The following is a 23,383-nucleotide window of genomic DNA, read 5'->3' as shown; positions in this document are numbered from 1 at the left end:
AACCAGATGAGCCACGCTCAAGCTGGCGACCTCGGGGTCTCGAACCTGGGTCCTCTGCATCCCGCAATGCAACGCTCTATCCATTGCGCCACCGCCTGGTCAGGCGAACTGTGCATTTTTAGCATATTCCTTCACTTTGGCTCAGTTCCTTTCTGATTGGACACACAGTGGACTGCATCCACTCAGAGACAGTCTGTTTGTAGCTGGAAATCTGCCACTGTTGGCTTTTCTGGTGTTTTATATCTTTTCTATTTAGTTTGAGAGCAATACTATTCATTTACTGTCAGGACCTTCATTTTTGCACCACTTATTTTTATAAAACAAGGGCAACTAATTGAATAAACTCAGTCAAACAAAGATGCTCAGTGGTCGGCCAGCCTGTGATCTGTCAGGGTTTATTTGTTGGTATGTTGGGAAGTAGATTTAGATTAAGAAAGGTAGCTAAGCATGGGTCTCTATTCTTTTTTTTCATGTTGTCTTAAGGGAATTTCTGAGCACACACCTATAAGTGTACAATGAGTTAAATACATGTGCTACCATACTGATGTACCAGGTATATCCTAAAAGACAAAGTAAGTTTTTTTATAAGGAGATTTTCCTGCAGCACGTATCTTGCTCACCCCAGTGGTAAGCACATCCCACGCAGAGAACCTGAAGTTGGTGGTATCATTAAATGATGCTGGAGGAGCAGGTTTAAGGATTGTTTGAAATGCTGTGTTTTCTCAAGTGTGTCATTTGTTTCCTTTGATATCTTATTTCTGCCAATTGTTGGCTTGAAGGTGACCCAGTGTATTATAAAAGAAAGTAAAAAACGGACACAAATCCCTTGGCACTAGGAGTAAGGCAAGGGAATTAACACTGGGAGACACTACGCTATGAAAAGTGTGGACTTGAGCACTACAGCTCCGATATGAATGGGCAATGTATTTGCTGTGTGACCTGGGAAAGTTAATGTCTGTGGACTTAAGTTTTCTTCTTCCTAAGTGGCTTGTGAAAATTAACAGAAATTACATCTAAGTATTTAGAACAGTGCCTGGTCACAGTAGGAATTTGGTAAATGGTGGCTGTTAGAATAATTGAATGACTAATCTGTGCCAGGTGTCCTCAAAGGAGATAACTGTGTTCATTCTCCATAGTAACCCAGGGAGGTATATGTTTTAATTTGAGGAACCTGAGAAATGTTTTGGTTGGATCATATACTGGTACTCAAATATGTGTCTGAGTTTGTAGCCCATAGTTTTCCACCACATCATGCTGCCTGTCCTGGGTGAGATCTCCCAGTCCAGGGTGGGTGCTTAACATCTGTTTTTTGTTTTTTTTTTAATGATACAGGCAAGTGGGAGAGAATGCTTGCTGAGTCCTTTGGTGGTAGAGGTGGGGAGGAGAAAGTATTAGGTGACCCCCTCCCGCATTCCTGCCAAGGCCTGGCACCCATTCTCCCCCTGAATTCTTTCCTCCCCAGCACAGTCCATAGCTGCTGCTTTACCAGATCAGCAGCTGGGTTCCTAGGCCTTTGATCCTCCTCTCTGGCTATTAGAAGGCTGTGGGAATGGTTAGTGGTGATCAGGGTTGTGTCCCTACAAAACAGTGGAGCTGGGATGTGCCTAAGCTCTGGGACAGCATGTTAGTCTAGGCCTCTGTGCTAGGGGGCTGGGTCCTAGGGGCTGGTTGTCTGGGGGTTGTGGAAGGTTATTCCCCTCCACTTCTACTTCTTTCACTTCCTCCACTTAGTGCACCTGTTCTCCAACACCTAAAATTCCTTTAATGGTGATAACATGTTTCAGTGTGTGATCATTACTGAGGCTTAGGAGAAGATGATTTTGGAAGCAGGGACCTGATGAATGAAGTCACTGTGTAGTCATATAATTAGGTGTCTGTAGTCATCTGAGAGATGGAAGTGTGTGCATGTGCGTGTGTGCTTTGTATGCCATCTGCCTAGCAGATGGACGTGGAGTTGACCACAGAAGTTGTTCTAAAGCAATGGGAAGAAGGTGAGAGAAGAAACAGGATACCTTTTTCATGTGTTCACAGTTCTGTTGAGGGTCCCACCTGATCAGGTCTGAGTTTTTTGTTACATGGCATGCAACACCTGCTCTGTGCCAGGTGGGGCCCCCTGGCTGTGCAGGGTGCTGTGTGCTGCCTGAATAGTATCAAGCTTCCTCTAAGCCACTTCATATAGTCATTAATAGCCTGGGGATTTTGTTGAAATGCAGATCCTGATACAGTTGGGCAGGGATAGAGCCCGAGATTCTGCATTTCTAAGAAATTCCCAGATCAGCATCTAAGGGTGAGTGCAGTTCTCCGACTGACTACTCATCTGGTGGGTAGCTTGGGGGTGTGCCATATTGGTGAGGGAAGTGACGTTCTACCACATGCAGTTCCTCATGGAGGTGTGGCAGTTGGGTTCCATAAGTCTGATCAGTGGTTAGTGACTATAGGGGTGTACCGTGAGTGCCAGGTGCCAGGATTTTACCTGAGAGGATATTTGGCTCCTAGAGCCCTCTGTAATGGAGGTTTTTTAGAGTGCAGATGTTACCCCAACTCTGCAGAGGGTGTCCTGCGTATTTCTGTGAGGGGTTCATATGTCTGACGGGGCTGGTTGACAGTGCTTCTCTTTGAAGCCTTCTCTTGATTTACCCGTCCATCACCACCAGTTTTCAGAAATCAGTTTGTAAATATGTTTATGGTAAAGTATAAATGACTGATAAGTGACATTCCTCCTAGGAAGGCTGGTGTCTTCACTGGAATTAAATTGTGGAACTTAAGGATCGAGGCTCAATTCATCTGTGAGCTGAACGTGGAAATTTTTAGGACACCTACCTGATATCAGGGAAGTAATGGAGACAGTGGCCTGCTTTGCCCATATGAGGTGGTATCTATTTTGCCTGGCTCTCAATAGTAGACAAGGAGGAAGGAGAAGTTATTTGCCAAGCAGTGTGGCTCATCACCATTGTCAGCACCCACTAATGTATAACTTTAGACTCATGCTTTGGCATTCCCAGAATCCTGTTCTGATCTTGAATGCTAGTTCAGTGGATGTTAGCTCTGATCATGTCACCTGCATTTTCTTTCTCTCACTGCAGCTTTGCACTCAGGAATCTCTGCTATTTAAAGGAACTGTGTTTCTTCCCCTCCCCCTCCCCTCCCCCTTTCTCCTTCCCCTTCTCCTTCCCCTTCCCTCTCCTCATCTTCTTTTTTTTTTTTTTTTTTTTTTTTTTAAAATCATGGCTATTCCATGTTTTTTTAAATTATTTATTTATTTATTCATTTTTAGAGAGGAGAGAGAAACAGAGAGGGAGAGAGAGACAGAGACAGAGAGAGAAGGGGGGAGGAGCTGGAAGCATCAACTCCCATATGTGCCTTGACCAGGCAAGCCCAGGGTTTTGAACCGGTGACCTCAGCATTTCCAGGTCGACGCTTTATCCACTGCGCCACCACAGGTCAGGCCTCATCTTCTTTTTTTAACATGTATTTATTTATTACTTTTTTTTTTTTTTTTACAGATAGAGTCAGAGAGAAGGACAGATAGGGACAGACAGACAGACAGGAACGGAGAGAGATGAGAAGCATCAATCAACAGTTTTTCGTTGCGACACCTTAGTTGTTCATTGATTGCTTTCTCATATGTGCCTTGACCACGGGCCTTCAGCAGACTGAGTAACCCCTTACTTGAGCCAGCGACCTTGGGCTCAAGCTGGTGAGCTTTGCTCAAACCAGATGAGCCCGCGCTCAGGCTGGCGACCTTGGGGTCTCGAACCTGGGTCCTCCGCATCCCAGTTCGACACTCTGTGCACTGCGCCACCGCCTGGTCAGGCTCCTCATCTCTTTTCCTTCCCCCTCTTCCCCTTCCCCTTTTCCTTTCCTTCCTCTTTTGCTTTCTGTCTTTCCCTTTTCTCCTCTCCCCAGTAGTTAGCTTGTATGAGTTGGTCTAGTTTGGTTTTCTAAGGATGCACACCTGCATGTTACATATCCTTCTTGTCTCTTTCCATTGACCATAGAGCAGTAAGGTTTTTTTTTTCAGTGAACTGTGAAATTTTCCTCTTGGGTGAAATAATTCTCATTTTGAACATTTGGCACTCAGTTTGAATGTTTATTCAGCTCCTTGAGTTGTAGGAACAATCTGAAAGCCAGGTAAGTGCTTTTGAGGGTGGAAGAGAAAACAGGTGGGCCGGCCCTGTGGATGGTCACTTGTCCGCTGGGGCATCTGAAAAGAAGAAGCCAAGTCAAAAGTCTGTCTGCAATTGGGTCACCGCCATCAAAGATGGCGTTTCTTCCACAGTGGTGACTGCTGAGGTGGTGTATTGTAATGAGGGAAGCCTTGGACTGAGGCTCGGGCAGGTCACCTTGAAGCTCTGAGTCTTGGTCTCCCTGTCTGCACCACAGGGTAAGGGCAATTCTCCATCTCCCTCACGTGGTGGGTGGGGTGGGGTGATGCCATGTTGGTGAGGGACATGCTTTGCAGATTGTAGGGTGCTTCCAGAGGCAGGTATTGCCTCCTTGATCAGGAAAAAGTTGGGTGGTATCCTTATAAGGTAAGAGGCGGTTCAAATCAAAACCAAAAAAATTGCTTAACTGACTGTGGATGTAGCACCAATTCCTTTTGTTTGTGAAGTAAAATTACACAGTAAAGGGCCTGTAATACCAACTGATTTTATATGCTCATAGTGGGTGTTAGCTCCATCTATGGTTAATAAAATTGCGGCTCACTGGTAGTTTTTGGAACTTAGCACCCTTTTTGAATACAAAACCCTCTCCTAGCCACTCACAACTCCCAGCCCAGCCTGCTTCTGCCAATATTTGGGAACAAGGTATTAGAAGCTCTTTGAGAGGCAGGGTCAGGGAAGAAAACGTCTCACATTTGGGATTCTGAGGAAACTGAATTGACCTGATGCAGGCAAAGACTTACCATTTGCTTCTTCCCAAAACATGTCGTGAAGAAACTTCCCCAGGGCCTGGCCATGCTGGTGGTACTGTGCCCCAGACAGCTTGATTCCAACATCAAAAGGGGCATTGAACTAGGAGGCGAGCAGGGAGGACACAGGAAGGGTTAGGTTATACCTATACCCCTACACCCCTGCCCGAAATACCCCATCCCAAAGGAGGCCCTGGATTCTCAGGGACTCATCACAGAGGTAAGGAGGGAAATGGGCCTATGGGCCCAGCAGGTAACCACTGAGGGACAGCTCAGTCACTTTGTCTTCTTAGGCCTGTTCTTACTGCCCCTCCCCCCATCTTCAGGACACTTACCTTGCACTCTCTTCCTTTACCTCTAAGGAGGTTGCTGATAAAAACCACGGGGTCCCCTAGATCAAGCCCCCGCCCCCCCCGCCATCCCCCCGCCTTGCAGTTTGGGAAGATAGAAGGTTGAATTGCCAATGGTGAGATTTCAGGCCCTTCGAGGGAGACCTGGACGGTGGGCCTACCTGGTATACATAGCACTTGCCTAGGTATGGTCTCTGCCCCATCTCTTTTTCCTTTCCCAGGTGTTCTTCCTCCCATAGGTACAGGCCTCTGTTCTGTGCAGTGTCAGACAGGAAGCTGACTTTTTCCTTGAAAGATGCTCTAAGATAAATTCTTTCTTCCTCTGTTTCTGTTTCTTCCATAGGCAAAGCACCCCATTTTCCCTACTTTCTTGGCATTGTCTGTGATGACTATTGGTGCTAAAAGATTTGGGGAGCCTGACCAGGCAGTGGCGCAGTGGATAGAGCCTCAGGCTGGGATGTGGAAGACCCAGGTTCGAAACCCCGTGGTCGCCGGCTTGAGCATGGGCTCGTCCGGCTTGAGTGTGGGCTCACCAGCTTGAGCACGGGGTCATTGGCTTGAGCATGGGAACATAGACATGACCCCATGGTCACTTGATTGAGCAAGGGGTCACTCACTTGCTGGAGCGCCCCCTCCCCCTGCCCCCAGGCAAGGCATATAAGATAAAGCAATCAATGAACAACTAAGGAGCCGCAAGGAAGAATTCATGCTTCTCATCTCTCTCCATTCCTGTCTCTGTCCAAAAAATACACACAAAAAAGCTTTGGGGAAATGAGAGGGAGCTCTGTTTGCAGCCATGTCATCGTCTCCTCCCTTGAGAGCAGAGACTGTATCTGTATCTCTCAATCTAGCAGCTGCCTCAGTACCTGGCTGTGTTGGTCACTGAGATGTCTGAACATCTCCATGAGTCATTGGAGGGCTCCAGTCTCAGAACCTTTCCTAGTCTCGAGTGTGGCATCACCTGGTGTGGAGCTCTACCCTTTGTCAGGCCTGGGCTGAGCACCTTCCTCTGTTCTGTATCAAGTCCTTGGTTCCTCCCTACCAGGCAGGTGCCACTATTATTCCTATTTTACAGATGAGCAAACATGCTCAGGGAAGATATTAAAACAACAAATAGCTGTTTGTTCCTTTAAAACAGGGGTAGTCAACCTTTTTATACCTACCGCCCACTTTTATATCTCTGTTAGTAGTAAAATTTTCTAACCGCCCACCGGTTCCACAGTAATGGTGATTTATAAAGTAGGGAAGTAACTTTACTTTATAAAATTTATAAAGCAGAGTTACAGCAAGTTAAAGCATATAATAATGATTACCAAGTACTTTATGTCAGATTTTCGCTAAATTTGGCAGAATAAATCTTTATAAAACAACTTACTATAGTTAAATCTATCCTTTTATTTATACTTTGGTTGCTCCGCTACCGCCCACCATGAAAGCTGGAACGCCCACTAGTGGGCGGTAGGGACCAGGTTGACTACTACTGCTTTAAAACTAAACCTTCCCCACTTGTTTTCACCATGAAGGTGGAGTGAGTGGGGAATGGCATGATTGATTTTGTAGGGAATTTGGGCCCGTCTGTTACCCCCCTTCAGAAATGGTTTATTTTTCTTTCACCCCCGTGGCTAATGTGGGTGGTCAGTTCACCTGAACTTGATGTCTTAGGAACCACCGATCCAGGACCTGCTGGCTGGGACTGGGCGGCAGGGGTGATTGGGAGGCGTGGTGGCTGTTTGGGAGACCAGCTTTGGGTGACCTGACAAGGCACCCTTTTGCCTCAATGTCTCATCTGCTCAGTGGGAGATGGGTGGAATGGGGGAATGGGTAGGACTTGGTTTGAAAAGCCTTCTAGCTCTGTAACTCGATTTTAGGGGGAAACATTTGGGGGATGAGAGGGAGCCTGTGACGAGAGAGGTGAAACCCTAGGACAGGAAGGGCTTGGTGAACATGTCCACAGCTCTGCAGCCCCCACCTGCCTCGGGCACCCCTAACACCCTCCAGACCTTTCAGGCATGGTTCTATTTGGGGCAGTGTGGGCCTTTTCTGAGGTCAGCCCTTCTGGAAACGGGAAATTTCCCAGTTGTCCAGCCCTGCCGTGAGTTGTCAGCCACTGAAACCTTCCCCATCTGCGCCAATTTAGAGCTACTCTGGGGTGAGGACCAGTGGTGGGGCTCTGCAGTCTCATTAGGAAATTTCCCTGGTTTTAGTTTAAGGATTTGCAGGCCATCAAGTGGGACATGTGGTAGGTTGATGTCACAGGTGGTGTGAAGGAAGTGCCTAAGAACACTTCTAGGTTTTGGTGAGGGGTCAGAGAGAGCAGGGGTTGGGGAGTTCATCCTTGATGGGAGAAGAGGCTGGTGGGTAGTTGGAGAGGCCAAGGCAGGACACAGTTCACCTTCTCTCAGGCAGAGAGTTGAGCGAGAAGCACTGTCCACTCTGCTGGAGCCGTAAGGAGGAACAGGGGCTTTGGGGACTGAAGTCAGCCATGACCTCGAGTTCTACCTCTGCCACACTCTGGCAGTGGCACCTCAGGCAAGTGAGTTCATCGCCTGAACTTCTGTTCCTCATCTATGCAATGAGGGCAATAATATCAGCCCTCAGCAATACACTGACTGCCATTAAGTACCACCTGAGGGGCATTCTGGTTTCTCTGCAGGGAGGTGTCTGGCCACCTAATGCCCATGAGAACACTCCAGGAACACACACAGCCAGCCTTTCAGGAAGGTTACCTTGATACTCTATAAAACCCCTGCTCTCTCTCCTCCTCTCTGCCCCTCCCCCTCTGCTCCTCTCCCTCCCCTACTTCTCTCCTCTGTTCATGGCTCCTTGCACATTTACATTTTGTTGCAGCCAAGTTACTTCTCTTAGATATTTGCCTCCTTATGGGCAAAGACCTGGTAGAGCCCAGTGCACAGTCAACTATTTTCATGCTATTTTACTTTTTTTTTTTTTAGACAGAGTCAGAGTTAGAGAGAGGGATAGATAGGGACAAACAGACAGGAACGGAAAGAGATGAGAAGCATCGATCATTAGTTTTTCGTTGCGACACCTAGTTGTTCATTGATTGCTTTCTCATATGTGCCTTGACCGTGGGGCTACAGCAGACTGAGTAACCCCTTGCTCGAGCCAGCGACCTTGGGTCCAAGCTGGTGAGCTTTGCTCAAACCAGATGAGCCCATGCTCAAGCTGGTGATCTCGGGGTCTCGAACCTGGGTCCTCATCATCCCAGTCTGACACTATCCACTGCGCCACCACCTGCTCAGGCTATTTTACATTCTTGAGTAGCTAAGTGGACCTCTGTGCAGGCCATCTCCCCCGGCCCACATCCCCTCCCCTGCCAAGGAAGCATGAAACTACAGAGGAACCTACCCGAATTTCCATCTCATCCTCTGCCCCTTCTGCCTGATTTCTGTCTTGTGGGCGAAGCCAGCCTTCAAGGTCTCGGGGCTGCAGTTTGGCTGGTGGCTTCTTGGACTCCTTTCTCTGCTAGAGAGAGCAGGGGATATTTGGGGGCCTTAAGCCCCCCATACCTTCCAGAAGCAGATAGAGGCGTGGCCCTGTATTCAGACCCAGGGTCCTCCTTTGTGCTCCAGAAGGCTGCAGCCCAGAGAGGTTAAGCCACTGCCCAGGTCACACAACTGGCTGCTGTGTGGCAGGGCTGAAATGAGACACCCAGTTAGAATGTGGAGCTTTGTGGGAAGACATCTCACCTGTACTTTCTGGTGTTCTGGGCTCAGGAAGCTGGAGCCTGTCATAGCAAAGTCCACCCAGAGCACGCTGAGGAGCAGTAGTCTGCAGATGGTCACTGGGGCGGGCATGGCCTCAGCTGGGTTGGGACAGATGGGTCTGGAGGAGCATGTATCTCTAGGCAGCATATCCTCCCCTCCCCTCCTCTCTCCTCCCCTCTCCACCTTTCTCTCCCTTCCCCTCCCCTCCATTCCACTCCCCTCCCCTCCACTCCTTGTGCCTCAACTAACAGGAACCTAGTAGACAAGGTGAAGGACTTGGACCTGGAGGCAGCTCTGCCTGCCTTCCCAAGGTGGGAGTATATTGAAGGATGTGTGTGCTTTCTTCCAAGACTGGTTGTTCAGGGCAGGACCCTTGGTGGTGGGATTCCCCATATGGTTTATCTCAGTCCCCAAGGAGCATAAGCTCCCCTGTCAGTTTTCTTAACAGGGATGATGAAGCTGAGCCAGCAAGGTCCTCAGGAGATGTGGGGGATTGGGGTAGCTACTAAGCCTGGTTATGTCTGTGTAGCCAGGCTGCCTCAGGTTGTGCAGCCTCCCCTGGGTTCAGATGGGCTGTGAATAGCCGGTAAGTTAAACCCATAAGCAAACCACCCTGGCCAGTTGGCTCAGTGGTAGAGCATCGACCTGGCGTGCAGGAGTCCTGGGTTCGATTCCTGGCCAGGACACACAGGAGAAGCACCCATCTGCTTCTCCACCCCTCCCCCTCTCCTTCCTCTCTGTCTTTCTCTTCCCCTCTCGCAGCTGAGGCTCCATTGGAGCAAAGTTGGCCTGGGTGCTGAGGATGGCTCCATGGCCTCTGCCTCAGGTGCTAGAATGGCTCTGGTCACAACAGAGCAACGCCCCAGAGGGACAGAGCATCACCCCCTGGTGGGCATGCCAGGTGGATCCCGGTCGGGCGCATGTGGGAGTCTGACTGCCTCCTGTTTCCAACTTCAGAAAATACAAAAAAGAAAAAAGAAAAAACCCCACAAAACCCATAAGCAAACCCACAAAGAGTAAGACAGTGCTTACCTGGGATTCCTGGCAGAGGTGGTGCCTGGTGGATGGCGGGCCCTTATATAGGGAGCCCTGTGTTTGTTTTCCACCAGGGACCTCATCATAGTGCAGCTTAAGGTTGCAGGGGCTGATTTACATTCCTTGGGTTCTCTGTAGAAATCAACAGTGGAGGTCAGATGTCCTGAGACATTGTTGGGTTGGCGTGGGGTGGCCATCTGTTCCATCTGTCCCCAAGTGAGCCTGGCCCTGTTTGAGGTGGGAGGAGGAGAATGGCTGTGGGGGTCCAGACTGGCTTTGCTGCTCTGTGACGTTGGCTTACTCTGCTTTCTGAAACCCCCTTCCTCCCTGGATAGAACAAGATTACTGTCACTAGATTTCTAAGAGCTTTCTAGTTGAACACCTGCTGTTCTGTGACTGATGCTGCTCTGGCTTCCACAAACCTTTGGAGCACAAGGGGAGCCTGGCTCATGTACTCTTCCATCTCCCCAGTGAGGGAAGGCCCGTTTCACAGATGAGGAAACTGCTGTGAGGGGCAGCAGCATAAGCTCCTAACTGTCCTCCAAGGCGCAGGTATAGGGACTATTTTATCAGTGTCTAAACTTGTCATTCCTTCTGAGTGGTGCATAATGAGTCTGCTTGACTTGGTGTTTCCTAATATGTGGATTGCCCCCCAACCCACTCCTCCAGCCAGATTCTGAGAGGGAACAGATTGGACCTGGGGGTGGAAGAGCTGTGATCTATTACTGGCACAGGTGACTACTCATAAGTCAATTGGCCTTAGGCAGATCACTAATAATACCCCTAGCATCAGGACTGCCTCTCAGGGTGGCTTTGAGTATTAAATGAGGTGATGGGTGTGAAAATCCTTTGTCATTTGTAATGTAGCATGCAGATGATGAATATTTTTGTATCAGGCCCACAGTACTTGCAAGCATGTAGCATGGTGAGGTTTTCAGATGAAGAGTTAATTAACATGGGGAGTTCCTGACCTGTCTGGAGGGCTTCATCTAATTGGATGGGCAAGCAGTGACTCCAAAGGGCTAACCGAGTTGTCTGTACTGAAGTTCCAGCATTTCAGAGGAGGAACTCCCTGCAGGCTGGGGCTTGCTGTGAGAGACGGAAGGTAGAAATGGAGCAGGGCTTTGAAGGGAGGGCATCACTGCAAGCAGAGTGGTATGAACGAAGTGAGCAAACAGGGCACAGGTGTAGAATGTTTGGGACAACAGTGAGAAGGCTGGGTGGCTTGGAAGATGGTGAAGATGGCGGGAGAGGTCATAAGGAAAGGCCTAGAAGGCCGTTTAGGCCCAGTTTATGCACTTCCTTGAAAGTTGCTTGCACAAGGATTTGGGGCTTTATATGTAGGAGGGAGGCCACTGAAGGTTCTTGACAACAGAAGAAGTTGGAAAGACCTTAAAGACTTAGGATGCTGGACCTTTTATTTTACTGGAAGAACTGAATGCTAAGTGGGCTGTACTTTCCCCAAAGCCACATTGGTAGCAGTGCTGGGACTTCCACCTAGGTTCCTAACTCCTAATCAGTGCTCTCTGCTTCCTGCTTCCACAGAGAAGGTGGTGCACAGGAAAGCCAGTATGCTCCCCGCGGGATGGGACTAGGGTAGGGAACCAGTTAGGAGGGTCTTAAGGCAGTAGAATGCCACCCGACTTGAAGATCGACTTCGACTTCCAGGGCACTGGACCTGTCTGGAGCATCTAGGGACAGTGGAAGCAGGATGTGGGGGACTAAATGCCTCCTGCTGATAAACATCGCACAGCTGTGGTGGGGGCTGGAGTGAGCGACCCCCAGGAGTCTTCCACCAGATCAGCCGCCTGAGCTTAGACATCTTGGCTCTGGGCCAGAATGGCTGAAAAGGTGGAGAAGGGTGGGGAGAAGTCAGAGAAGACTTGAAGCTTGTTCACAGCCATACTCTACCCCCCATCAAAAGGGAAAAAACCCTCAAACCGCCAACTATGGTGACCAGGCACCTACCGAGATATGAAGCTTCTGCTTATTCCTGACCCTGAAGGCCTCTGAGGCAGGAGCTGCATGTTGATCTTAGATAACACCACCAGTAAGCAAACACCCACACTTCCCGTTATCTTTGGGGAAGAGAGGTGGCCTGTGTGATGGAAACCACCCTGACTACATACCGCAGAGGAGGCTGGTAGTGGAGGGAGGGAGAGCTGATGGATGGCAGAAGCTCACCTCCCACTCACAGTTACAGAGTGGGGACAGACCCAGGGTGGGTAATGCATGCAGATCGGCACCCGGAGGAGTTCGGAGGAAGACCATGGATTTGGGGAAAGAACCAGCTTCCCCTTGTCACTTTTCTCCTCATTCCTTTCAGTATGGGTGATACCATGGCCAATCAGGCACCTCCCTGTACCTTAGTAGGTTTCCTCTGGATTGCTTTCTGGTCAGTGATTTTCTGACTGCAGGGCCTTGAGGGCTGCCTTAATGAATGAATGAGAAGCACTCATCATCACTAAATTGCTATATGTAAATTGAGTCTTGAGAACAAATCTTAATGCACTTTCTACTGTAATTTCATTTGTACTGATACTTGGCCTACCAAGCACTTTTTTCATCAATTAGGCTAAAACCTTGGTCTGAATGAGACAAACTGTGGGTTGTAGAAAGAGGTGTTATTTTTTTATAGGACTTTTTGGTGGTTTCTTTTTTTCTTTTAATTCTGGCTGCTAAAACTTCTGGATCAGCATTGTTCAGTAGAAATATCATGCCAACCTTACTCATATGTAATTTTAAATTTCTCAGGAGTCACATTAAAAACATGCAAAAAGAAACAGGTAAAATCAATTTTAATAATATATTTAATCTAAATGTCCAAAATAGCAGTTCAACATATAATAAATATAAAAATAATGAACCAGATACTTGACATTGGTTTTGTTTTTAATAAATCTTCAAAGTCCAGTGTCCTATTTGTAAGCACACAACAATTCAGGTGCCACAGTTCAGTGCCCAGTAGCTAGCTGTGGCTTATGGCTACTGCACTGGACAGCAGTTGTAGACAGTCACGAGTGCTGCTCCTCAAACTTCCATAACCTTAGCCTTGCTCTCTTTCATCCCTCCTGCTGTCCAAACCAAGCCTCTCCCACTGGGGCTTCCCTGTTCTCCCATCGTGGGGCTGGAGCCCCAACAAATTGTCTCTTTCCTGTCTTCAGTGTTTCTCTCCAATATCTTCTTCCCTCAGCCTTAAGATATGCCCAGGTCTCCAATCCTGAAAAAGTCTGTTTTATACCAATCCTCCCTTTCCCCATGCTGCCACCCCCAGGTATAATTTCCTTTCCCTGTAGCCTGTTCCTTGCTGCGTACTGATGCCTCAAAACCCTAGAGCTTGACTTTCATTTCTACCACTGTGCAGAAACTGTTCTCACAGAGATGCTGGTGCAGTCTTAGTCTAGGGACCACTAAGAGCCATAGCATCTCAGGGTGAGGCCTTCAACTGCTCAGTGCAGACCTGTGCTGAGCTGTATCAAGGTATGGGGGGAAGCTTATGACAATGCAGGTCATTTTATACCTCATCTTCTGATTTTGATCCTAGGTCTGGAGCGGTGCCCCAGACTTGTATCTTAACAAGTACCGTATTTCCCCATGTATAAGATGCACCCTTTCTAGAAAAGTTTGGGGTCTAAAAACTGTGCGTCTTATACAGTGGTTGTAGGTTTTTTTACTTGCATTTCTCGCTTTTTTTGTGCTCATTGTTGAAGACAGTGATTCGTCATCAGACACAGATGAGGACAAGCTAATGGATGGGAGTTTTGACAGTGATGAGTTGTATGAATTTTTTTTTTTTTTCATTTTTCTGAAGCTGGAAACAGGGAGAGACAGTCAGACAGACTCCCGCATGCGCCCGACCGGGATCCACCCGGCACGCCCACCATGGGGCGACACTCTGCCCACCATGGGGCGATGCTCTGCCCATCCTGGGCGTCGCCATGTTGCGACCAGAGCCACTCTAGCGCCTGGGGCAGAGGCCACAGAGCCATCCCCAGCGCCCAGGCCATCTTTGCTCCAATGGAGCCTTGGCTGCGGGAGGGGAAGAGAGAGACAGAGAGGAAGGTGCGGCGGAGGGGTGGAGAAGCAAATGGGTGCTTCTCCTGTGTGCCCTGGCCGGGAATCGAACCCGGGTCCTCCGCACGCTAGGCCGACGCTCTACCGCTGAGCCAACCGGCCAGGGCGAGTTGTATGAATTTTATGATGAATAAAACTTGAGTTCAATAACTTAATGAAATTTTTTTTCTTCAAATTTCGGGCCCCAAAATTAAGGTGCGTCTTATACACAGGAGTGTGTTTATACATGGGGAAATATGATATTTCAGGCGGTTCCTTTATTATAAAATAATAAAATATTATATTATAAAGTCAGTTCCTAATTGTAAAATAATGCTTGCTCCCCGCAGATAAACATGCGTGCTCTCTCTCCTTCTCTCCATGTATATATTTTAGACTTTGGAAATTCTCAAACATTAAGAAAATGTAGAATACTATAAGTCTCTAAGCATCTCTCAGCTTCACATTTATTAACATCGTGCTTCATTTATTTAAACCCCACACTTTTGTTTTTTTGGGGGGGAATAATGTAAAAGCAAATCCTAGCAACCATGTAATTTCAACCTTAAAAACTTAAGTATGTATCTTTTTTCCTTTTTATTTTTGACTTAAAAAATTTCCCCTTATAGTTGTTTATTTTTGTCTTTTAAAAAAATCTCGAGGATTTTCATTTTTCCAAAACAGGTGAAAAGTAAAATGTGTTCATTGTTTATGTTGCAGCAAGCCATTGTAGAGGCAGCGCGCACCTGAGCCGCGAGTGGCCCCACCAATCTCCTTCCCCAGGACTTACACTTGGCACCAGGCCACCAGTGCTTTGAGCTGTGTCTGTGAATATCTGTGTTTTATTTTTATTTCATCTGTGTATACATTAGGAAGGTATGACTTAAGGTATCAGAAAAATATGAGAGGTCATATGGGTGTTACGCTTAGTGTAAAACTGAGTGTGTTTTGATTGTGAACAAAATAAAGACATTGTATGTGTGTGTTAACTTGCATGTGCTCACCATTCATACTCTTTACATCCAAAGAGACTCTTTTTTTTTTTTTTTTTTTTTTTGTATTTTTCCGAAGCTGGAAACGGGGATAGACAATCAGACAGACTCCCGCATGCGCTCGACTGGGATCCACCCGGCACGCCTACCAGGGGGCTACCCTCTGCCCACCAGGGGGCGATGCTCTGCCCCTCCCGGGCCAAGGTTTCATGTAAACAGCATACAGTGGATCTTTTTATTTATTTATTTTTTTAAAACTTTAATTCATTTTAGAGAGGAGAGAGAGAGAAGGGGGACGAGCAGGAAGCATCGACTCCCATATGTGCCTTGACCAGGTAATCCCAGGATTTCGAACTGGCAACCTCAGCTTTCCAGGTCAATGCTTTATCCACTGCACCAGCACAGGGCAGGCTACAGTGGATCTTTAAAAAATAAAACTATTCTGATAGTCTTTTATCAAGGACCCTTGTTTTTTTTTTAAAAAATTTAAATTTATTCATTTTAGAGATGAGGGAGGGAAGGGCGGAGAAGGAGCAGGAAGCATCAACTCCCATAGGTGCCTTGACCAGGCAAGCCAGGGTTTTGAACCGGTGACCTCAGCATTCCAGGTCGATGCTTTACCCACTGCGCCAGCATAGATCAGGCAAGGACCTTTTTTTTTTTTTTAAGTCAACAACTTTTATTATCGCTCACATATTTCATAGAAAAGAGAATGTGGCAAACGGATCAGGATGGAATAAAAAATGAAAGGCAGGTTTAAACAGGAACACGTGTTATTTACAACTGGGAGCCCTCCCCGAGGTCACGCACAGCAGCTGCACTTGTCCGATGCTCCTTTGCAGACACAGCCCTGTGTGCAGGCAGCAGGAACAGCAGCTCTTCTTGCAGGAGGTGCATTTGCAGTTTTGCACTTGCAGGAGCTGGCACAGGTGCAGGATCCACCAGTTGGGCAGGAGCAGTTGGGATCCATTTCAATCAGAGATGAGGTAGAAGTCCAAAACAAGAGGTGAGCAGGCACTGATGCTGGTGCAATGCGTGGTCCAGGGACCTTTTTTTTTTTTTTTTTTAAAAAGAAAAGACTATGTAATGACATATATATATATATATATATATATATATGTCTTTTTTTTTTTTTTTTTTTTTTTAAGCCAGAGAGACAGACAGGAAGGGAGAGAAATGAGAAGCATCAACTTGTAGTTGCAGCACTTTAGTTGTTCATTGCTTGCTTCTATACGTGCCTTGATGGGGGGGGGGGCTCCAGCTGAGCCAGTGATCTCTTGCTCAAGCCAGCAATCTTGGGCTTCAAGCCAGTGAGATTTGGAGTTAAGCCAGTGACCATGGGGTCATGTCTATGATCCCACATTCAAGCTGGTGAGCCTGCACTCAAGCCGGCGACCCTGGGGTTTCAAACCTGGGTCCTCAGCATACCAGGTTTATGCTCTATCCATTGTGCCACCGCTGGTGAGGCTGTAATGACCTATATTCTTTTTTTTTTTTTTTTTTGAGAGAGAGAGAGGGACAGGAAAGGAGAGAGATGAGAAACATCAATTCATATATATGTTGCAGCTCCTTAATTGATCATTGATTTCTCTCTCATGTGTCTTGACTGGGAGGCTACAGCAGAGTGAGTGACCTCTTGCTCAAGCCAGTGACCTTGGGTTTCAAGCCAGCGACCCTGCACTCAAGCTGGTGAGCCTGTGGTCAATCCAGAGACCTTGGGATTTCTAACCTGGGTCTTCCACATCCCAGTCCGACGCTCTATCCACTGTGCCACCGTCTTGTCAGACCTATATTCTTTAGTTTAAATCTACTAGATTGATACTTGTTTTCCATTTGTTTCACCTGTTCTTATTCCTTGTTTTTTTTCTTTTGTTGCCTAGTGTTGGATTATTTTTATATCATGTTATATTCATTATTAGCTTGTTAGCTACTGTTTTATTATTTTAGTGATTGACCTAGGATTTGGAAATACACCTTCCACAGGTACTGTATCATATATTCTCTAAGACTTTATAACAAAATACTTTCATTTCCTCACTTCCATTATTTATGCTGTTGTCACACATTTTATTTTTACATAAGCTGTAAGCCCACTATGTACTTTGAATAGTCAATATGTTTAGAGAGATTAAAGAAATTTTAAGACAGTCTTATATTTACTCAGATATTTACTGTTGTTTCTGGTGTTCCCTGTTTCTTGGTGTAGATGCACATTTTCATCTGGTATTACATTCCTTCTGCCTGAAGAACTTCTTTTGACATTTCTTGTAACACAGCTGTGCTGGTGACTTATTCTTTCAGATTTTATTTGAAAAAGCCTGTATTTCACCTTTGTTATTTTATTTATCTTTAAAATTTATTTATTAAAGTTTATGACCTTTATTTTTGAAATTAATATTTTATTGAGGTAACATTGGTTAATAACAAATTTCAGGTGTACAATATTATAATTGATATTTGTATACTTTATTGTGTTTTCACCACCAAAAAAGTAGTTTCTATTCATTAGTACATACTTGACCCCTTTCCCCATTTTGCCCTCCCTCCACCCCCTCCCGTTACCAGTATTTTGCCATATTTATGAGTTTGTTTTTGTTTTTAGTTTGCTTGCTATTGTTTTATGTTCCACATGTGAGTAAAATCATACGGTTTTTGTTATTTTCCATCTGACTTATTTCACTTAGCATAGTACCCTCAAAATCTATCCATGTTGTTGCAAATGGCAATATTTCACCTTTTTTCTGGCAGAGTAGTATTTCATTATACCTGTATATCTTGTATCTTAATCATTCATCTAGTAAGAGGCACAAAGGTTGTTTCTATATCTTGGCTATTGTAAATAATGCTGCAGTCAGCCTAGGGGTACATATATCTTTCTGAATTAGTGTTTTCATATTCTTTTTTTTTTTTACAGAGACAGAGAGAGAGTCAGAGAGAGGGATAGATAGGGGCAGACAGACAGGAATGGAGAGAGATGAGAAGCATCAATCATTAGTTTTTCATTGCGACACCTTAGTTGTTCATTGATTGCTTTCTCATATGTGCCTTGACCATGGGCCTTCAGCAGACCGACTAACCCCTTGCTGGAGCCAGTGACCTTGGGTCCAAGCTAGTGAGCTTTTTGCTCAAACCAGATGAGCCCGTGCTCAAGCTGGCGACCTCGGGGTCTTGAACCTGAGTCCTCCACATCCCAGTCTGACGCTTTATCCACTGCGCCACTGCCTGGTCAGGCTAGATTCATTCTTTTGCATATGGCTGTCCAGTTATCCCAACACTATTTATTGAGACTTTCCTTTCTCCGTTTTATTCTCTTGGCTCCTTTGTTGGAAATTGTTGCTCATATATGTGTAGGTTTATTTCTGGGCTCTTAATTCTGTCCCATTGGTCTGTGTGTCTTTTTGTCAGTGTCATACTTTTTTTTTTTTTGCGAGAGAAAAAGAGACAGGAAAGGAGAGAGATGAGAAGCATCAACTTGTAGTTTCATCACTTTAGTTGTTCACTGACTGCTTCCCATGTGTCTTGACTGGGGGGCTCCAGCTGAGCCAGTGACCTTAGGATTGAACTAGTGACCTTAGGCTCAAGGCAGTGACTTTTAGATTCAAGCTAGTGATCATGGGATCAGGTTGATGAAAAGTGAGGCAGTGCCATCCTGTTTTGATTACTACAGTTTTGTAGTATTGTTTGAAATTGGGGAGTGTGATATCTTTGGGTTTGTTTTTTTCTCAGGATTGCTTTGGCTATTCAGGGTCTTTTGTAGTTCCATACAAATTTTAGGTTTTTTTAATTTCTGTAAAAAATACTATTGGGATTACATCGAATATGTTGATTGGTTTAGGTAGTATGGGCATTCCAACAATGTAATTCTTCCAATCCATGAACACAAAGTATTTTTCCATTTCTTTTCCTTTTTTAAGATTTTTATTTATTGACTTTAGAGAAAGGAGAGAGAGAGAGAAGGGGTGGGGCAGGAAGCATCAACTTGCAGTGGTTGTTTCTCGTGTGTGCCTTGACTGGGCAAGCCTGGGGTTTCAAACCCGTAACTCCAGTATTCCAGGTCGTTTTATCCATTGCGCCACCACAGGTCAGGTGGGAGTATCTTTCCATTTCTTTGTGTTATCATCAATTTCTTTGAGCAGTGTCTTGTAGTTTCCAGTGTACAGATCTTTCATCTCCTTAAGTTTATTCCTAGGTGTTTTATTCTTTAAAATTTTTATTTATTTTTTATTTTTTTTTATTGAGAGGTGGAGACTCCTGCATGTGCCCCAACTGAGGTCCACCTGGCAAGCCCCCTACCGGGTGATGCTCTGCCCATCTGGGGCTGCTGTTCCGTTGCTCAGCAACTGAGCTATTTTAGCCCCAGAGGCGAGGCCATGAGCCATCCTCAGTGCCTGGGGCCAATTTGCTCGAACCATTTTGAGCCATGGCTGCCGGAGGGGAGGGGAAGAGAGAGAGAGAGAGAGGGAGAGAGAGGGAAGGAGGAAGGGGAGGGGGGAGAAGCAGATGGTTGCTTATCCTATGTGTCCTGATCAAGAATCAAACCTAGCCTGACCTGTGGTGGCACAGTGGATAAAGTGTCGACCTGGAATGCTGAGGTCGCTGGTTCAAAACCCTGGGCTTGCCTGGTCAAGGCACACATGGGAGTTGATGCTTCCTGTTCCTCCCTTCTCTCTCTCTCTCCTAAAATGAATAAATAAATAAAGTCTTTAAAAAAAAAAGAATCAGCCCTGGCCAGTTGGCTCAGTGGTAGAGCGTCGGCCTGGCGTGCAGGAGTCCCGGGTTCGATTCCCAGCCAGGGCACACAGGAGAAGCGCCCATCTGCTTCTCCACCCCTCCCCCTCTCCTTCCTCTCTGTCTCTCTCTTCCCCTCCCGCAGCCGAGGCTCCATTAGAGCAAAGATGGCCTGGGCGCTGAGGATGGCTCTGTGGCCTCTGCCTCAAGCGCTAGAATGGCTCTGATTGTAGCAGAGCATCGCCCCCTGGTGGGCATGCCAGGTGGATCCTGGTCAGGTGCATGCGGGAGTCTGTCTGACTTTCTCCCCAATTCCAGCTTCGGAAAAATACAAAAAAAAAAAAAAAAAAAAAAAAAAAGAATCAAACCCAGGACTTCACATGTTGGGCTGATGCTCTACCTCTGAGCCAACTGGCTACTGCTGGTGTTTTATTCTTTTTGTTGCAATAGTAAATGGGATTTTTTTTTCCATTTCTCTTTCATATAGTTTGTTGGTAGTATAGAGAAATAAAACAGATTTTTTTTTATTTTTATTACCCATATGTGCCTTGACCAGGCAAGCCCAGGGTTTTTTTTGAACCGGCGACCTCAGTGTTTCCATGTCAACACCTTATCCACTGCGCCACCACAAGTCAGGCTACAACAGATTTTTGTATATTGATTTTATATCCTGTGACTTTACTGTATTCATTTATTATTATAATTTTTTGGTTAAGTCTTTAAAATTTTTTTATATTTTAAATTTTTATTGATTTTGGGGGGTAGAGAGAGAAAAGAAAAAACAGCAATCTGTTTCTGTATATGCCCCTGACTGGGGATCAAACTAGAAACCTTTGTATACAGGGAGGATGCTCCAACCTACTGAGCTGTCCAGCCAGGGTCCTATCTTTCTTTTTTTTTTTTTTTTTTTTTTTTTCCCCTATGGCACGCCCACCAGGGGCTACGCTCTGTGGAGAAGCAAATGGGCGCTTCTCCTATGTGCCCTGGCTGGGAATTGAACCCAGGTCCCCCGCACGCCAGGCCGACGCTCTACCGCTGAGCCAACCGGCCAGAGCCCCAGGGTCCTATCTTTCAACATTTTGAATAAATCGTTCCACTCTCTCCTGGCCTGTCAAGTTGCTGCTGAGAAAGATAACCTGAAGGGGTTTCCTTTGTAGGTTACTGTCCCCCCCCCCCCCCCCCCCCCCCCCGCCTGGCTTCCTTGAGAATTCTTTGTCATTAACTTTTGACAGGTTTAAAATAATGTTTTAGAGGTTATTTGCATTGAAATAATTATTGCTAGCTTCTTGTACTTAAATGTTCAGTTCCTTCCCTATGTTTGGGAAGTCCTCATCAATTATTTTTTTTTTTTTTTTTTTTTTTTTTTAATTCATTTTAGGGGGGGGGAGAGAGAGAGAGAGAGAGAGAGAGAGAGAGAAGGGGGGGAGGAGCAGGAAGCCTCAACTCCCATATGTGCCTTGACCGGCAAAGGCCAGGGTTTTGAACTGGCAACCTCAGCATTCCAGGTCGATGCTTTACCCACTGTGCCACCACTGGTCAGGCCTCATCAATTATTTCTTGGAATAGGCTCTCTGTCCTCTTCTCCCTCTGGAATATCCATTAGCCTTGTGAAATAGTTCTTGTAGAGGTCTTTCATTTAAAAAAATCTTAGTTCTCTCATCTTTTCCACCGGATTCATTTCTCAATCTCTATTTTCGAGTTTGCTGATTCTCTCTCTCCTGTCTGGTGTGCTGTGTTTCTGGTCCTCTCCGACGCACTATTCATATCGTTTATTGAGTTCTTCAGCTCTATCTAGAATTTGTTGAGTTCTTTATTCTAGTTTTATCTCTCTGGTAAAGTACTCTTTGTGTTCATTTATTTTATTCCTGAATTCACTGTACTGCCTTTTTGAGTTTTCTCATCTCATTGAGTTCCTTCATTACTATTTTGATTTTTTTATCATTGAGACCACAGTCTTCCATGACTTCTGAGTTTAGTTTCTGGAGTATTGTCACTTTCTTTCTGTGTTACGTTGGTTGTTCATGGTGTTTGGATTATTTTATGCTGGACATTTGAACTAAAAACCTATCTTATTTAGGTACCATTTTGGTTTTAACACTTCAACAGGTTGGTATTTAGAAGTCTTTGTTTTCCAGAAGATGGTGCTATAGTGCAAGTTTTTGTTTTGTCTTACCACTACCTGCACCTCCAGGATTGTGGTTGGGGTGGCCCCACTGTAATCATGGAACTTAACCATCCAGACTGGTGTGTTCTCTCACTGTGTCCAGGTTGCCTAGGTCTTGGGGCACCACCACCACCATCGGGTGGAGGTGGTGTGACAGGTGGTAGGGAGGCAGATTTGCCTGTTTTCCTACAGGTGCTGGTGCTGCGGGAGGCTGTTGATACATCTCTGTTGCTATCAGGTTCTGGATACAGTTGGGGGAGTGAGCCAGATTCTAGGGTGCCAATACTACTGCTGCTGGGGAACTGTCTGCAGGACTGTACATACCCATCTTTCTCCCATTCGAACTTCTGTGTTTCCAGTATGCCCACCTCCAGACCTACTGATGTGTGGATCTCTCTGGCGTCCTAGTGTGTTGAGCAGTGAACCTTCTGTTGGGTTACAGAAGTCTGACCGGTTGTAAATTTACAGGGAGATACAAAGAGGTGGTCTCACTCTGCTGTGATGCTGATGTCACTCACTTTTATTTTTAGAAAGTATCTCTTAACTAGGTATATAAATTCTAGGCTGCTTTTTTTTCCCTTTCAGCATTTCAAAGATGTTATTAATTTTCTTATGGGTTGCATAATTTCTGTTGACATTTTTAGTTATCTGTCAGTAACTGTGGGGGATTGGTTCCAGGACCCTTGTGGATAAACAAAGTCTGCAGATGCTCAAGTCCCTTATATAAATAACATAGTGTGGTACCAGTGTGTAACCTATATTTGCATGTAGGCCACTGCAGGGCATGCCTACACCCCACTTGGTTTGCGTGAATTCAGCTTAGTGTTTGGTGTGTGGCAAATTCAAGTTTTGCTTTTTGGAACTTCCTGGGACTTTTTTCCTGAATATTTTCAATCTGTGTTTGGTTGAATCCAGATGCAAAACCCATGGATATGGAGGGCAGACTATATTTGTTCCTCTCTATGTAATATGCCTTTTTCTCAGATTGTTTGTATAATTTATTTTTTAAACCAGGAAGAATAGCTTCCCCCAATTTATTTTTTAAGATTTTTTTATTTATTTACTTGAGAGGAGAGGCAGAAGGGGGAGGAGCAGGAAGCATCAACTCCTGTATGTGCCTTGACCAGGCAAGCCCAGGGTTTCGAACCAGTGACTTCAGTGTTCTAGGTTGACACTTGATCCATTGCGCCATCACGTCAGATTGTTTGTATAATTTAAAATTTCAAGTTTTATTATGGGGTATGTAAGTGTTTAGTGTTTCTTCTTCTATGGAGGGGTCTCAAGTTTTCTTGGATTTTTAGGGTTCTAGCTTTGTTCTGGTTTGAAAGTTCTGGCTGTTCATGTATTTTTTTCTCTTCCTGCCTTTAATTTTTTTTCTTGAGATTCCAGTTTACACATTTTAGACTACTTACTATTGTCCCACA

General features: G+C 45.8%; 1 protein-coding gene and 1 pseudogene across 2 annotated transcripts; both read right to left on the bottom strand.

Annotated features, from left to right (window-relative positions):
* Positions 1-4,071: 4,071 nt before the first annotated feature.
* Positions 4,072-9,103, bottom strand: GHRL (ghrelin and obestatin prepropeptide). Of its 2 annotated transcripts, none has more exons than XM_066245063.1 (4): positions 8,970-9,103; positions 8,629-8,745; positions 4,907-5,015; positions 4,072-4,204 (listed from the first exon to the last, which is right to left on the bottom strand). In XM_066245063.1, the coding sequence occupies exons 1-4, from the start codon at positions 9,075-9,077 to the stop codon at positions 4,185-4,187; spliced, it is 354 nt and encodes a 117-aa protein (XP_066101160.1). In that variant the 5' UTR covers positions 9,078-9,103; the 3' UTR covers positions 4,072-4,184. The 2 variants fall into 2 exon arrangements, with proteins under 2 accessions (XP_066101160.1, XP_066101161.1); XM_066245064.1 differs by having other exon boundaries at positions 8,629-8,742.
* Positions 9,104-15,823: 6,720 nt separating this feature from the next.
* Positions 15,824-16,099, bottom strand: LOC136314322 (metallothionein-1A-like; annotated as a pseudogene).
* Positions 16,100-23,383: the final 7,284 nt, after the last annotated feature.

Source organism: Saccopteryx bilineata, chromosome 10 (genome assembly GCF_036850765.1).
Source record: "Saccopteryx bilineata isolate mSacBil1 chromosome 10, mSacBil1_pri_phased_curated, whole genome shotgun sequence".
In the NCBI taxonomy this organism is placed as follows: domain Eukaryota; kingdom Metazoa; phylum Chordata; class Mammalia; order Chiroptera; family Emballonuridae; genus Saccopteryx; species Saccopteryx bilineata.
Note: the sequence above shows the minus strand (reverse complement) of the source record. Positions and strands in the feature narration are given on the sequence as shown.

What these genes read in the sequence shown, in the direction of transcription:
- GHRL (XM_066245063.1), bottom strand. Translation starts at nt 9,077, where the DNA reads ATGCCCGCCCCAGTGACCATCTGCAGACTACTGCTCCTCAGCGTGCTC. An exon ending in AGGATGAGATGGAAATTCGG is followed by an intron (nt 5,016 to 8,628) that starts GTAGGTTCCTCT and finishes CTCGCCTCCTAG; the next exon opens with TTCAATGCCCCTTTTGATGT. An exon ending in GTTTTGGGAAGAAGCAAATG is followed by an intron (nt 4,205 to 4,906) that starts GTAAGTCTTTGC and finishes TCTTCTTTTCAG; the next exon opens with ATGCCCCAGCGGACAAGTGA.